The sequence below is a fragment of the Adelges cooleyi genome, unplaced genomic scaffold (assembly GCF_023614345.1).
Source record: "Adelges cooleyi isolate 19-005CV unplaced genomic scaffold, UGA_ACOO_1.1 ACOO_flye_CR_arks_rails_tigmint_CR_PRNA_30, whole genome shotgun sequence".
NCBI classification, from domain to species: Eukaryota; Metazoa; Arthropoda; class Insecta; order Hemiptera; family Adelgidae; genus Adelges; species Adelges cooleyi.
Window position 1 is genome coordinate 21849191 of NW_026095971.1, and position 17290 is coordinate 21866480.

Sequence of the window (17290 nt, forward strand, 5' to 3'; positions counted from 1 at the left end):
GAGTATTTACACATTGTTTTAAATTCATTAACAGAGAAATGCAACAATATTGAGCTAGTTGGTGTGTGTGTGTGCGTTACTGTGATTTAAACGGTTTACCAGCGATTCAACTTGCTTTTCCACCCCCCCCCCCACCCCTTAAATATTACCCCATTAATGAATAAAACCCAAACAACAAAGGAGAAACACTTTTGAGGGTTAATCGCTAAATCGGACGACGGCGCTTTCGTCAGCTTGAAAAGACATTTAATTGCTCGTTAAAAAAAGCCGATTTGGGTTTATTTAGCGAAAGTAATTAAAAATAAACGAACGCGCTCAATACTCATTATAAACGTTATACGCATAAACTCATCGAGGTTGGTTTAAAACGGTAATTATAGGTTATATATAGTTATATATATATATATATATATATAGGTTATAGTTTTTAAATTAAATTATAATTATTGTAGGTACCTCTACTGTATACAAGTAAATAACGCTTGATTGTTTTGAGAGTTGTTTTTTTTTCCTGTAAAACGGCATATCTTTGATATAATATAATATATATAGTAACATTTTTTAATGATTATGTCACTTCGGTCAATTACGTTCCATTAATTGCATATTAAATTTAAAAAAAAAAATTTTTTTAACGACATTTTATTTGAATATCCAACACACAAATTATCTTTTTTTTTTATGACATTTTCATGTCTTAGCTCTGGCACATAACCGAAAAAAGTGTTACCAAAAAAGTATTTTGTACGTTCAACGTTCAAAATAGAACTAAATAATAAATTCAAAATAATTTAAGAGGTCATATTTTTATTAATCGTTTTATCACTAAAATATTTGCCAAAAATTTGACATGTTTACTAGCCACCTTAGATACTGGCTTGTTACTGCTTGTTAACATACCATTTCATTATCTATAATTTCACCACTACTCTAAATTTATTCGGTACTTCTACGAGACAAGAAAATGCTCTTTCGCGGTTGCAGACTCGGCTGAAAAATGTTTTTTTTTTGTTTTAATTGATACTCAAATCGCATTAACTACAATATGTTTAAGCGTTTACTATTCATTTAGTCAAGTTGTAGTATATGGTATATGTAGAGAACATACAATATATATATATACAATATATACACAATGTATGTATCGCAAAATTTGTCTGGATAAACAATAGCTATTGTTAGCAGTATAAATTAACCAAACCGTGTATAGAGATAACGCAGTACAAAGTTAGGGTGGACAAAACAACGTGCACTCTCTTTGCAGTTAATTCGGGACTGAAGTAAGTGAAAACGCTGTCCCCAAGTATTTTCAATCTAGCGTTGGTAAAATTAGTAAGAGAGTAGCAGTGTTCATTCGACCAACGACGACAATAGATCTGCGGATACTTGGATTCTTAGACGATCTAGGCGTAATAGGGAATTCATTGCTGGTAGAGTTGGTTTACAGAATTGTATTCGATACAGATTTGGGCAACTGGCAAGGAAGGTACAATAGGGAACTGCAGGAAACGTTGGACATGGTGGACCAGTGACTAGTTTTATCAAATGTCGAAGCATCCAATGGATAGACCATGTCTCTAATAAGAGAAGAAAGCGAACCACCAAAAGCAGTTTTCTGATGGAAACCACACAAGGTAAACGACCACTTGACCGATCCAAGAAGATTGATGGACTGATGGAGCTGCAGAGGATCTAAACGAAATGAATGTAAAAGATTGGAATGAAATTGTGCAGGATAAAGTTAAGTGATTTGTAAATGTATTATCGTGCAAAGCCTTTCAACGTCATGTGAGTAAGTAATTACCGTAAACCTTTACAAAAATATTCAACACTGTAATAAATTGTTTTATGGTTGTTTTATTTGAACAGTGTCGACAAAGCAAAACGGCTAATGGCCGTGAACTGACACACGTATACCGTGTAAATATTTGTCCGTTCGGTTTCACTTTTATTCATTCTTCCGTGTAAACAAACCCCAAGTTTCGCATTACACATCCATAACGTGTACAAACCACTCAAAAAGTCAAACAGGAATTGCTTTTTGATAAAAAAAAAATCCCTCTGGAAACGATAAAAAATGTGCGTGTCGCTTACCCATAATTGTGCATTTAAAATATAATATATAAATTTGTATTTTATCTCAAAATCTGTAGTCAAACATTTTTTTAAATTTTTTTATGAGGAAATCCCCCCCTCACTCAACAAAAAAAAATAGGAAAATTACCCTTCTTTGTTGTTTTTAAAAAATATAGCCCAAGTGATTGAACAAGTGATTGAAATGAAATAATTTAGTGTTCCATAAAGTTCACTCCCCGTTAGTTTTTTTATACATTTTTTAGCTATGTCAATTGTCATAATTTTGCACATGTGGTCCAATCCCCTCACGTTTTTGTCACCGACTATACGTTTATTTTACGTTCGAAACACATTGAATCGTGTGCCAAAACGGTGTCCTAAAAGAATAAATGTTCTTTAGCATTTGTCAGATCCCAGAAGTATGATGCGATAATGCTTCTAGTGGTATTAATTGTTTACGGACAGAGCACCAGTTGCGGTCGCTTATTGTTGTTGTGTGTCCCGTCTTGTCACAATTAGATTATATATAATATTGTTAAAGACCCCTTCAACCACATCCCCTCACGCTCGTCTGCCAATTATTCCGTTTTATAATTACATCTTTATTCATAAGTCGAAGACACAGTGTCTACAGACATACACCGTCTTACCTTGTGTATAATATTAAAATACTGTGCAAACAACAAGAAAATAGCGGTCTTGGTCGTCGAAATTATTGCACTTGAGACTTGAAACTAAAGCGGCGAAAGAAACTAAACGCTTTCATTTGGTTTACGGTCAAAACTTCAACACACGGCTAATTAAATTAACAAAATTACTAAAGTTTACCGTCTACTAACCGCTGTTGTATTTATTTTAAAACATTTTTTTTTTTTACAACCGGTGATACCTTGCTAATAGGTTTATTAGTCCGTGTATAATCGCATACATGTATCTCGTGGAGTGTTATTATAAAATGTAACGAATAAGACTGCGTAGGGAATTGCAAACAAACTGTATCTATTGTATTCCTCGGCTGGTTTATTGGACATTTTTGGCTTTTGAGCGACATGGAAATTTCGTTGAAATCGATTTGCTCCTTTGCGGCGACGACCTACCATCTTATCTCGTCAGTGGAATTCCATCATTCTTAATCAAATCACCCGCAGCGATACAGGGGACCCGATGTGAGGGCTGTGAAGGCCCAAAGCGAAATTCGCCTAGAGTCGTTTTTATATTGATTTCACGTTACGTTGATGTTTGAACGAAAAACCGAAAATTTTTGTTAACATTATACGAAACTAGTATAATACAAACACACACAAACACATAGAGACAGACAAAGAAGGCGCTACGGATAGGCAATACAACGACTTGACGGTATAGGAGGACATAATGTTTTGCCAATAATACAATGTTTAAAATATATCACAGGTCTTCTACTAATATAAAACGGTAGTTAAAAAATACCGTTCATTTCGTTTCTCTTCCAAGGCATTTATTTGTTAAAATATAAAACCTGATAGCGCACAATGATAACGTAAACTGATAACAATTACTGATAACAAGTAGACAGCCAATGAGAAATTCGAAATCTGTAAAATAGGTGAGAGCGTCAGTGCGATTATCTGGTTTTATTCAGTCTGCGAGAGTATTATATTAGCTGGTGGTTAGTACAAGTCAATAAGTAAGTACACAACACGTTATAGTATTAAGTATTATTGTTGTTATCATCACACGGACGGGTACACCAAGATTTTTTGTAAAAGGGCGTAAAACGATTTACCTGCGGCCAATGTGATTTTTAAACGGGTTACACGATACATCTGGAAAAACAGTATACAAATAGTCGTCTGACCGTTTAACAAATCAACAAAATCAATATTAGATTGCAACATAATAACAATACCTATCATTAAATTTATCTCAACGGTTTTACCTATACTAACGCGCAGACCAGTTTAAATATTGATAATCGCCTTTTGTTTTAGCGTACTCCATTTACATTTTCTATGCTGTGGCCACAGTAGTTATCATCAATACTGTTCATGTGCATGCACGTACATATATAAATGTGTTGTGTTTATTCAAAGCCCTGGAAAGTTAGATTTCACAGCCGGCTGTACAATGATAATGATTTCGCATACATTAGCCAAAGATGGAATAACCGCGAAACAGCAGATTTATTATATCCATTACGGTGAGTTTTAGAAGTTATTGTAAGCCTGACGAACGGGATCATTAAACTGTCATGGGCTAGCACCCTGCGGTTCGGGTATTAATTAATAAGACAAATTATAATTTGAAATATATTATGATTATGGAATTTCAGAAAGGTTAAGTTAGATGACATGACATGCACCTGAAAAATACTACAGTTTGTTACCGTCGACTGATAAAGTCAAAAGAAGTTATAAAAATGATATTTCCAAAGAATTTTAATAGAATACAAGGTGATCCCGCCTGATGTAAGACACTCATTTTCTTGGCAAATATGAATATTTTGAAAATTATGTTTATTATACTCGTAGGTACATATTTTACTATATTTTTCAATACTTTGAAATTGTCTACCTTCATCCCACTTAAATCAAGTATCGACCTCGTTTTTTTTTTCATATTTCTAAGTCATGGCGAACGAATAGATTGATGAAAATATTGTTAATATGTTATCAAATGTATAAGCGACGGCTCATTTTTTTTAACCCGAGACATAAAAAGTGATTTGATATTGTCTTGGGAAAAAAATGGCTCGTTGATCGATCGCCTCCCTGGGGGTTTACAAAACGTGCCCGTGTCCTCGGCAAAGCTATCCAATTTCGATTAAATTTACCTAATATAACGCGGAGAGTGTATAATATATAAAACTGTTGTATAATTTTATTATCATAAAACACATTTTGAGTGGAACTGTTCACACCATTAGCGGTGGGGTGTGCGTTGCTGTCAAGCGATGGGCTAGACTGTGTTTGATTAACGACGAGGACACGGGCAACTGTTTGGATATCTGTGGTTTTTCGCACTATCTGTGAACGCTTGTGACATATTATACTATTCTATATATATACATGAAATAATATATATTTATATATTATACTAATATACAAGTAGTTCGCGGTCAAATGTAGGTAATGATCAGTAATAGAAAGGCAACTGAACCGCTGAACTCAACATATATGGAACGCGCCATTTTGTGTACAAATTTCATGGAAAGTAAAAAATGGTACGTTAGTTTTCCCATGATACATATTAAAATGTTAGGTTAGGTGATGATAACACTACAGAACAAACAGAAGAGAAACTAAATACATTATTTTGTTTACACACAGATATAAAACAGTATCGGTATTATTTTATACACACATAAATCCCACAAAAATGGCGGACGTCGACTTCCGTCCTTATCACTAGTTAGCAATATAGCTGTTTATTGAATACATCTGTGGATTCCCTTCTGTTTATTCTGTGATAACGCCGTCACATATTTGATAAATCGTAGAAATTTTAGGTAAGGTTAGGATGATAATATGATGATAACGCCGGCATATTATTTAATAAATGGCAGCTTCTTAGTAGAGGACAATTTCTTAAGCAGCCGACTATAGGCATACGCGTTCCATATAATATTTAATTCAGTGGACACAACACCTTAAACCGAACATCTCGAATAAGTAAAAACAAGAATGGTCTATATGATTGTTTAAAAAAAAAAAAATTATCCTTATGGCGGCACTATTATTGTACAGATATTGAATCAGGGGGCGGTAATAAGTAAAATATTATGAAGTAAACAAAAAGGCGAGCTGCAGTGTGACCAGAACGACAAAATTACATATTTTTTTAAATTTCTTTCACTGCAGCGACCATGTGGTATAAAACTTATTGCTTATCAGTTATAATATTATCACATCATCGTGTTATCATGTGAAACTCAAATTTATCTATTGAACTGTATAGTTGATGAGGACTTGGTTTAATGACTTTTAAACAATTAAAACAAACAAATTATCAGCAAAAACTTTTCTAAATTAAGGTAACACGTTAAGTATGGTATGAATTAAAATTAAAATTTGTTCTGGAAGGATCGTCATACTTTTCAGCCAGTCTGTAAACTATTATAGCACCACGCTTGAGTATAATATTGGTTACAATCAGAAAACATATTATATAGAGACATTACACCGAACGGATGTATTTTCTTATAATATTATACGTATGTATGTTTTGTAAACATGTACACTCACTTGATAAAATAAGGTCTTCCATCACCGTCTTGAGCTTGTTCCCAGCCGTACGGTAAAGATTTGGCAGCCGGGTCCTTGGGCCACGCCTCTACGGGCGGAAGCCAAGACGCCGTTTGAGTGACGTGACTGCAACAAACACACACAAAAACAAAACGCGTTATTATTATTATTATTACAGTACTAGTTGTAATGTTATTTCATTTATATGAATTATTAAACTTGAAACGTATCGTTATTATTGTTATTATTATTAATATACCGTTTTGGAGTAGTTCCAACTAGATACGGGGGTCTCAGAGATAATAATAATTGGCGTGGTGCTTATGTGTTAAAATTTAAAGTGTTGAATTTTAAGTGTACCGTATGAGTACAGTAAAAAAAAAAAAAACACCACTGCAGTTAGACTCACACACAACGTACTGTTTACTCAAATGCAACTAAAAAACTATAGAGATGGACATGTTTTTACACATTGTACACAAAATGCACTCGAGATATAAGTACTGTTGATTTCTCAACTTTCAGTGGCTTGTAGGTACTTCAGTAAAGTTTGGTGTCAATTTTTTATACTGCTCACTCAAGCAGAGTCAAGTATAGTATAATAGTCACTAGATGAGCTTTCGTAGGTAAGTATGTGACGTGACAAGGTGATTCATTTAATAAGGATAAGAAATTAATTTCCTATTTTTGGAGACATTATTCAAGTTTATGTAATTTTACAATATTAATTAAAACACCACACTTGGAGTTCGGTTAGGTAAAGTAAATGAATTGATTTGAATTGATGAAATTAAATTGATATCATGTATAAATATTTTGTATCAAACATGGTGTTCAAAAGTACTAACGTTAATGGATAGTCGTCAAAATGAATGATAACGTTTAAAAAAACATGAAATAATAATAAAAAAGAACATTTCCGAATCAATGGTGAGTGCGATTATGACGTGTAAGTACATAATTAAGTTTTGTCAACGTGTACAAATCAAAAAACATGGTCATTACTCTTTTAATTGGTATTTTTAGAACATAAAAAAAAATAACAGCAAATATATAGAGTAGTCGGATTATTTTATTTCTTAAATTAACATAAATAACTTACTAAGTATGTATGATGAACGTGACGACACGTTATAATTAATAGCGAATGTGTACCGTGCACGCTCAAAGCCAGTATTTTATGTTTTTAATATCTTGGGAGACGGTAAGTATTATAACTACATGGTAAAAAAAAAAAATAGAAAAAAAACATCGTTTATTTTTCTCTTTTAATATTTTCGAAATACACATAAAACGTCTGCGGTAGTAATATTTTGTGTTTTTAAGATTCTTTCACGAACAAACATATTCAAGAGCAATGTCAACAAACACCGGGTTCGAACTAAAATGTTTTTTCTTGAAACGTTCCAAAGACATTTTTAACATAAAAATATTTTTAAAAAAATACCTTTTCTCTTCCAAAACACTCAGAAACAAAATACTGTATTATTTATCTTCTTTTAAATATGGTAAAAAATACATTCCATGTGTTTGTACAACACACAAAGCCAACAGCCATAAATGTTGTTTTTGTCAGTTCATTTTGTTCGACGGATCCGAGACCGTTTGTTTATTAATTTTTTATTAATTTGAACATTGTATAATATATTAAAACCAATTTAAGCAACTGCTCCAGAGATAGGTATCTCATCCACTAGGGTTTATTGATCGTATGGCCCCCAAAGGCGAACCGTACACCGTGCAAGAGGACATTATTATGTTAATTCAGCGCGTAATTACCTTGGAAATGACTATTAAATCACAATAAATATGATACATGTACCGTCAAACAATACACACACACACACAGCAAGTCCACCGAAATTCAATACTAGCAGAGGACACAGAGGACCTGAAATTATAATATTATGTTTGTAACAGCTGACTCTTGTCCACCTCTTCGGTTTGAGATTTAAGCGTTACAAAAACGTCTTTCAGTTGCTGTACTTCAAATGACAATTTAGTTTTGGGTAAATAAGGTTTTGTAATCCGTCTTTACTCGCTATTGTTGTCTTTGAGTTGTCTGGCAGTAAAAGAATTTCAAACATATTTGCTATAATGAGGACTTAAAGAAATGTTTATTTTGTATAATAGAATTTAGCTGTTTTTACGGTCGACAACAAGAAAATCAAAATCATTCATTAAAATTAAATGAATTCATGTATTTTGTTGGCATTACTTTTTAATGTTGGGCTTTATAAAATTTTTTTAAATTTTAATACGAGTTTAAATTATTCTAATCTCTTATCTCGTATCTCTAGTATCTAATCTCTTATCTCTTATGTGTTATCAGTGTCAATATAAAGCGTTACGGAAATCGGTCAGACAAAAAAAAATGTGTAGCCATCCCAAAAACATATATTTATGTTTTGAAAACACATCATTTGAAAAAAACAATACCTTCTCAAGTCCGAATGGAAGCTAAAATAAAAATATGATAATTTAATTATCCATATGACGTCAACGCCTGCGGCATAGATACAATTTATTGTACCATAAGTTAAGTATATTATACATTTTGTTTTTTTTTTAATTTAAAACTTTTAAAACTGAGACACGGTCGAAATAAAAATGTGTTTCGGTCTTGCGACACTATCTGGACTATTGCCAGAGGACTATATATTATTTTTTGTAATTCCCTATGGTTAAATAGATGAAAAAAAAATTCAGACGAGGCGCCAATTTCCGAGCAGGCGATTTTTTTTACGGTCGGCATTATCCGTCTGCTGCTTAATAATAATTTATCACTACCAGTTGCTTTTTTTGCCCTCTTTGATAGTTATCGTTTTTTTGTTTTCAAGACCGTTGTTGGTCCGCTTCCAGTGAATCTGAATATTTTTCATTTTTTATTTTTTCAATTAACTTTAACTGTGTGTGTGTGTACAAATAATTGGCGCAGACACTTATTATAATGAAATAAAAAAACATACCACCGAAAAGCCAAGGTCGGTTAGGTCGCGGTCAGTGTTCCTTACTGTTAATAATCACTGTTCAGAGTGTAAATAATGAGTATTTTGACAGCTGTTGAAGCTCCTATATTGGCTTCGGGTCAAAACTAACATTATTGTATTGACGGTTTGCTAACGGTTTACGGGCTTATTCGCCCACACTGACCACTATCGTTCATGACCAGAACTAGCGGTTTTAGTTAATTGACAATAATCTCGAACATTATCCTTATCCGTTTTATTGATCGCCGGACATGAATGTCAGAATCGTCCATACATTATTATTATTATTAGTTGTGTATAGCAGGTTTAGAACATGGCCGCCACGTTTTTGTTTACACTTAAAACTGTCCGATTTTCGATTTCATTTATTCTGTGGTTAAACTACAGTAGTTTACAGCAATGAAATTATTAAAACTATTATTTTTAAGATATTTTTATTTTATATGGAAATTTTGCTTTGGCAATTCTTAGCTTATCAGTTTTTGATAAGAATTCCTTATCATAAAGTATTATTGTTTTTTTATTTCAAGATAATGTTATCATTATCACAGATAACAGATCACCGTGATATATTGAACGGTATTTTGTTTTCATCTAACTGGGCAGACTGACTTAAGTAAACCAGATTTGTTTTTTTTATGGAAATTCGCCTCGACTTGCGGTGGAATAACAACCGAAAGACGTGCATTATATTATTATAAATGTGTTGTAGGATCCACGTTGTTTACTTTTCAGAGCTCCAAGCGAAAGCTCTCGTTTTCCAAAACATTAAAAAATAACAAAACCTCTTCCGGTCCGGATCCAATGAAAACACATTGAACTCTCGTCTTGGTATCGCATAAGATGTCTGTCTGATGGCATCGTTGGACAACTGTGTTCTTTTGGATTGAAATTTCAAAGTACTTTTAGTTTATGTTGTATACAAAAAACCATTGGCATCCGTCATTTTCAACGCGGTGGACGTTTTTATTCGATATTTCTCTGGCTCTCTAACGGGGTGGCAAATTACATTTTCATTGCACTTCACTCCGAGGCGCTGGTCCGTCGTCATGGCGATGAGACGCCCAAGAGATAATGAGAGAAGGCCGACCTTCGAGTGTATAATGCATCGCCTTGAGTATACCGTGTCATGGTTTTTTCTTCTTTCTAAATACTACCGGCAAACTGTTCACGCGAAATCCAGTCAGTGTATTGCCTTCGATAAGACGTCTTGTTTTACCCGCTTTGACGCCATTTTCTTGACACGGTACACGGATATATGTTTAAGAACATATTACCCAAATACCTAAGACAACAGTTGCAACATTGACTACATGACGTTATCTCTTGATGGCTATACGTGGAACTTATTTTAGACAAACTAACGTGTCGAATTAAATAGATACGTTATCGATTGGTAAACTAGTAATGAGTGTGATGCTATACTTTTTCCTTCTTTCCTTGGCTCCAATCCAAGGAGTTGCTATACTATTAAGTCTACAGTCTGCCTAGTTAGAAGAAAAAAATATCGTTCAATATACCGTAGTGACACAGTAGTCAATGATAACAGTATGATAACTGTTATCAATGATAACAGTATCTCAAAAAAATGTATTTTATCACATAGAGTACCAACCGCACTGCAATAAAGATTTTTTTTTTTTTCTGTGGCCATACTGGTTCTAGTCCTTTTGCTTACTTCTTGAATATACCGTACAAGCTATTATATATTATTATCCGGTTCACAATCGATTGCCTGAAGCGTGGAATTGTATTTTCCTCGTGCTCGCAGGCTGTACGTTTCTTCGAGTAGTAAATAACAAAAAAATAAAACCGTTTTGTAAGTGTCGTTGTCGCTTGAGTTTAATCTGGAAATTTCGTATGGACGTCGCGTTCACTTTAAAGACATTACAATTGGGGAAATCGTTTTAATCCTACCATCGGCTGCTCATCCCTCTAGACCCGAGCGCGTGGAATATGTTAAGAAGCCTGTCGAACTTATATATATATATACACAGGACCGCCGTTTATTTTCTTTTACCATTAGATAAATCTAACGCGGGTCGAGTGTGAAGGTAATTTTAACGGATTTCCTTGTGTGAGCAAATATTTTATTGCACGGTTGCCTGGAATACAATGTTACACTACGGTCAGCGGCAACCGCCACAAGGATAGAAAAACGTCTGTCTTTTTATTCATTTTTTTAAAATTATTTTTTTCTATCCGGTAAAGTATAAAATATATTTGTACAGCTGATTTGGCCTGATTCTGATTCGGCTTTGTATTATGTTGGCAACATGCGTACTAATGAAATTGCAAACGAGACGATTGTATAGGTACGGTCAAAACGCCTTCTTAAACTTGGATTTGATTACATAACATAAATTGCCTAACTAATAAATAGCTTACTTTATTGATGTAGTAGTCGTAATAAACGGTGTTCAGAATATAGCGTCTAATTTAAATTTGGCGCCATTTTTTCCCACGACGGTTGGTAGCCGTGGTTTTTATCACTTTTCGTTATCTGTTATAATTCCGATTACTTGTGTATTAGTAGGCTTTTTTCAGTAAAATGTTGTTGATTTAGTTCGTTTCCATTATCGAGCAGATACTATAAATCATACTATCTATCATTGTTAAGTACATTATTTGTTTTTCAGTGTCAAAAATACAATTATAAAGTGCATTAATTCAAATCGACTTTGAACATACTTACGGTGACGATCCGGTTGTACCAGCATTACTTACTTATTTTATAAATAGTATTAAATATCAAATAATATCAAATAGTTTTTACTCAGTTGAGGCACATGTTTGACTATGTTTTTTTAAGATTTTAATTTATAATCCCAAATGTTTATATGGCGAGGTGCGCGCACAGTCTGTATTTGTACAAGTGGGTTTATTAAAAGAGCACAAACGTTATTTAAACGACCAAATACATATTAAATGTATAGAAGATCCTTAAGTGCTGGCAGTCCTGCTTATAAAATCCGTTTTCAGGATTAAATTAATAGAGAACCTGACCAAACATGGGTTCAATGTTAATCAAAGCATTTATTTTCTATGAGCCGGACGACAATTCACCCAGGAGATTCGAAGCCGCTTTCTTCTTGCAACTTTTAACGAAAACAGTTTAAAATATTTACTCCGGATTCTAGTAGCTTCCTCTCCCTATCGAGAATTTGCCACGTCCAAGCAGAGAAAATCGGATTTTAGAGGAAAACAAAATTCCTTTTCACTGTACAAACAAATAACTACTTAAGTATTTAGTAACAATCAAATCAAATCACTCGTTCTCCTCGATTGACTATACATTTCATAGTATCATACATGAAATGGATTATGTTATCTGATATGATCATCTGTCGTTATAGATTTTCAAATAACAGTTTTAACAAAAATATTAATTGATTGTAAAGAGTATATTTATTTATTTATAGGTTAAAAATAACGTCATAATAATATGATGTTGCGATAATAATTGTGCAGTTTTTTTTATGCGAATATGGCAAAAAAGTTAATTTTTGTTTCAATAAACGTCTACTACAATGTCAAAGTGATTGCCATTTGTGTGTTTCAGGTACAGACTAGGCTCGTCCGTCGCTATGCCCTGTACACCATCCTTACTGAACAATTGCCATTCGTTTCTAGAGTAAACGTAAATCGACGTACCTAACATCTCAGCCGCAGCATATAATTCCACCTCGGTCGCAAACGTCCCTATTGAAAACCAGAAAAAAGGTAACAATTTTGATAAAACTGTTGAAACAAAGATAATCGGACCTAACCAATGTGTTGTTAATCGACAAAAATGTACCTATTACCGTTAATGGCCATATTGTGTAAATGTTGGTCCAGTGTTACGGTCGGGTTTCCATCGAACAACGTACGAGCTATTTGTGAACCTCTTATAAACTAAAAGTGAATATATATATTATATTGATCAGATTATTTCATCGACTAAATTATTGTTTTTTTTTTGTGTTATTACATCGACCAGAATATCTCGCAACGAGCCACTGCATTGGAACGAACCAGTTAGCCACTTTGCCAGTGCAGAAAAAAAACAGTTTCCATCTCCGACCACGTCAATGGTAACAGTTGGACGAGTCAACGGCTTGCTTACTCTTCGTGGCACGGTTGCTTGAATGAACTGAAACATATTATTCGACCTTGCGCATATGTTTCTTTGCCAATCTTCAGTGACCGGCTTGAAAAACCGGCGTGAGTTCTGGATTTAAGACATACATCATTGATAAGTACACTATTGGTTTTTCGATGACAGTAAAAATTTTTAAAAAAATGTACATAAATTCAAAATAACTTTGATCGTACTTGCGGTGTACATGATATACATGACTTAATTAAACCAAAATTGTCCACAACGTGGGCAAACGCTACTAACAATGCACACAAAGTTATCGTTTTAAAAAACATTATTATTTTATTCAACGTTAGAACAACCTCTGTGCATAGGATGTAATGAAATAATGAAGTCACAACAGTAGTGTAAAAAAATGTATATTAATTTCTACTTCAATATTGATATTCTAAAATAACTCAAAGTTGGCTGGCAGTTGTTTATACAAACTGGTCCACTTAAAAAACTGTTATATTGGAACCAAGTTCTTTATGGCGCGCTCTTCTGGGATATATTATAATATTGATCTTTGTTAACTATTGATTGAAATATTATTATCTAGTTTTTACTCAGATGAGGTACTTGTTTGACTATGTTTTTTAAGTTTTTAATGTATAATCCCAAATGTTTAAAACTTTAATAGGTACACATTAACATAAAACGATTATTAACTATTTAATAATGCACCGACGAGGTGCGCGCACAGTCTGTGTTAGTACAAGTGGTTTTATTAAAAAATATTTTTATATCTTTTTGTGTCTAGCCCACGATATCTTTGAACAGATATTTTATCTTAAGAGTAACCAACCGCACAACAATGAAATTTTTTTTTCGTTTGTGTGATCATACTGGTTTTAGTCCTTTTGTTTACTTCAATAAATAGCAAACAAGCAATTATCATTAATGTTAGTTCATCTATTCATATTATTATTCTAAGGTATACAGATTACAAACGTTATTCAAAACACCAATCAAAGAACTATAACAATTATCCAATGGTGTTGATTGGTTGATGTTTCTATTTAAATTCTGTACAGCCAACCGAGTGGATTGGCTGCACTGTATATTATTGTACAGTACAGCCAACCGTTTGCGTGGAAGCTTTGACGGAGTGTGGTGCGGCCACAACGGGAACTAGTCGAGTAAATTAAGGTCCGAAACGACCAAATACATAATAAATGTATAGAAAATCCCTAAGTGCTGGCATTCCTGCTTATAAAATCCGTTTTCAGGATTAAATTAACATAGAACCTTACCACACACGGGTTCAACGTTAATCAAAGCATTTATTTTCTATGAGCCGGACGACAATACACCCGGGAGATTCGAAGCCTCTCTCTTTTTGCAACTTTTAACTGAAACAGTTTAAAATATTTACTCCGGATTCTAGTAGCTTCCTCTCCCTATCGAGGATTAGCCACGTCCAAGCAGAGAAAATCGGATTTTAGAGGAAAACGAAATTCCTTTTCACTGTACAAACAAATAACTACTTAAGTATTTAGTAACAATCAAATCAAATGACTCCTCGATTGACTATATATTTCATAAGATCATACATGAAATGGATTCTGTTATCTGATATGATCATCTGTCGTTCTAGATTGTAAAATAATAGTTTTAACAAAAATATTAATTGATTGTAAAGAGTATATTTATTTATTTATAGGTTAAAAATAACGTCATAACAATATGATGTTGCGATAATAATTGTGCAGTTTTTTTTATGTGAGAATGGAAAAAAAAGTTAATTTTTGTTTCAATAAACGTCTACTACAATGTCAAAGTGATTGCCACCTGTGTGTTTCAGGTACAGACTAGGCTCGTCCGTCGCTATGCCATGTACACCATCCTTACTGAACAATTGCCATTCGTTTCTAGAATAAACGTAAATCGACGTACCTAACATCTCAGCCGCAGCATATAATTCCACCTCACTTGCAAACGTCCCTATTGAAAACCAGAAAAAATGTAAAAATGTTGATAAAACGTTTAGAAAAAAAAAAATATTGGAAACCCAATGTGTTGTTAATCGACAAAAATGTACCATTAAGGGCCATATTGTGTAAATGTTGGTCCAGTGTTTCGGTCGGGTTCCCATCGAACAACGAATGAGCTATCTGTGAACTTCTCATAAACTAAAAGTGAATATATGTATTTATTATATTGACCAGATTATTTCATCGACTAAATTATTGTTTTTTTTTCTTGTGTTATTACATTGACCAGAATATCTCGCAACGAGCCACTGCATTGGAACGAACCAGTTAGCCACTTTGCCAGTGCAGAAAAAAAACAGTTTCCATCTCCGACCACGTCAATGGTAACAGTTGGACGAGTCAACGGCTTGCTTACTCTTCGTGGCACGGTTGCTTGAATGAACTGAAACATGTCATTCGACCTGGCGCATATGTTTCTTTGCCAATCTTCAGTGACCGGCTTGAAAGACCGACGTGAGTTCTGGATTTATGACATACTTCATTGTTAAGTACACTATTATAAAGAGTACATAAATTCAAAATCACTTTGACAAACATACTTGTGGTGTAGATCTAACTATACGATAATTGTCCACAACGTGGGGAAGAGCTACGAACAACGCACACAATGTTATCGTTTTAAAAAACATTATGTTTTTATTCAGCTTAAAAAACAACTTTTATGCTTAAGATGTAATGAAACACATACACGATGAGCCACAACAGTCGTGTAAAAAAATATGGTAATTTACACTTAAAAATTGAAAATTCTGTTCAGACACACGTCCTACTATGGTTTTGTGTATAATTCCAAATGTTCAGAATTTTAATTGGTACACAAAGACATACAACGATTGTTAATTATTTGATCAGTCATTGGCATGTCATTTGTCTGTGTTTGTTCACGTGGTTTTTTATGAAAAAAATATTCACATTTTTAACCTTCGATGCCAAACCGAGAAGGTATTTTTTAAAAGAAATCTTATAATAAAACATTTGAAAAAATATATATATAAACCTTCTGCGTGCACAAATCCTTGAATTGTACATCCGATTCAAAGGCAATTGTCATCTTGAACGGAGATGAATTCCTAGTATAATATATTTAATTACAGTAATGGCCAAACACACACCTCTGCCTCACTTCCCGCTTAATTATTGAGACATTCTCTGATTGAGAGTTCTCCGTCAATGCGAATCTGGCGCCGTTGTTTGAATCCAATACAGATTACTCATTATTCTCAAAATCTCCAACAGCTATGTTCAATGTTTCTATAAGTTCAATCATGTTTCACTTTATCAAACGCCAATACACTTGTATGCAGAAAATGACCTATCTCGTGCCTCTCCGGTATTTCTGAAACCAAATTGTGTTGTGTTGCTCAAATGTTGTCTTCGCATCGTTACAAAATATGTAGCTTTTAACCATACTTGAGGTGTCTCGGGCTCAAATTTAAATTACACTTATTTCCCATCAAATCTGGGAAGTTTAACCTCCAAGATGAAAATTAATCAGCAGATAGGGCTCATATGTATCCATAACATATGTCGAACAGGGAAAACAAATCTGGACTACAGATTTTAAGACTCTAGGGCAACAAAAGAAGTGCAATCCGTCGGTGGGCAAGTTGGCACGGTGTCTTGGAAATTATTCGTTGAACGCTGCTGTAGGTTTTGTGTTAACCGTGCCAAACTAATAACTTTCGCTTTCTTGTAGTTATATGTGCACAATCAATTAGTACACACATGTACGACAAACTAACGTGTGCTGCGCTAGAACCGAGAAAAAAATTTCAAATTTTTGTTTTTCGTTTTGTATTGTTACTATAATGGAACGTTCAGTATTTATACCGTACAAAATACATTACAAGACCACATAATAATATAGTATCACGTCGGGTG

At 33.7% G+C, this 17290-nt stretch overlaps 2 protein-coding genes across 9 annotated transcripts in view; both read right to left on the reverse strand.

Moving 5' to 3' along the window:
* LOC126838085 (uncharacterized) overlaps nucleotides 1–17290 on the reverse strand; it is an 82164-nt gene that overhangs the window by 19938 nt on the left and 44936 nt on the right. For 2 of the 3 annotated variants that reach the window (XM_050572197.1, XM_050572198.1), the window contains exon 2: nucleotides 6300–6425. In XM_050572197.1, coding sequence (XP_050428154.1) covers nucleotides 6300–6425 — 126 coding nt within the window. Of the gene's footprint in view, nucleotides 1–3841; nucleotides 3882–6299; nucleotides 6426–17290 lie in introns of all 3 variants that reach the window. The other variant, XM_050572199.1, reaches the window with a different exon arrangement.
* On the reverse strand, nucleotides 12692–16185 carry LOC126838087 (uncharacterized). 6 transcript variants are annotated; one of them, XM_050572202.1, is made up of 5 exons: nucleotides 15949–16185; nucleotides 15811–15869; nucleotides 13263–13443; nucleotides 13096–13186; nucleotides 12692–12991 (listed from the first exon to the last, which is right to left on the reverse strand). In XM_050572202.1, the coding sequence occupies exons 1-5, from the start codon at nucleotides 16036–16038 to the stop codon at nucleotides 12801–12803; spliced, it is 612 nt and encodes a 203-aa protein (XP_050428159.1). In that variant the 5' UTR covers nucleotides 16039–16185; the 3' UTR covers nucleotides 12692–12800. The 6 variants fall into 6 exon arrangements, with proteins under 6 accessions (XP_050428159.1, XP_050428162.1, XP_050428163.1 ...); XM_050572205.1 differs by lacking the exons at nucleotides 13096–13186; nucleotides 13263–13443 and adding exons at nucleotides 15312–15359; nucleotides 15457–15547 and having other exon boundaries at nucleotides 12692–12943; nucleotides 15630–15869; XM_050572206.1 differs by lacking the exons at nucleotides 13096–13186; nucleotides 13263–13443 and adding exons at nucleotides 15220–15359; nucleotides 15457–15547 and having other exon boundaries at nucleotides 12692–12851; nucleotides 15630–15869.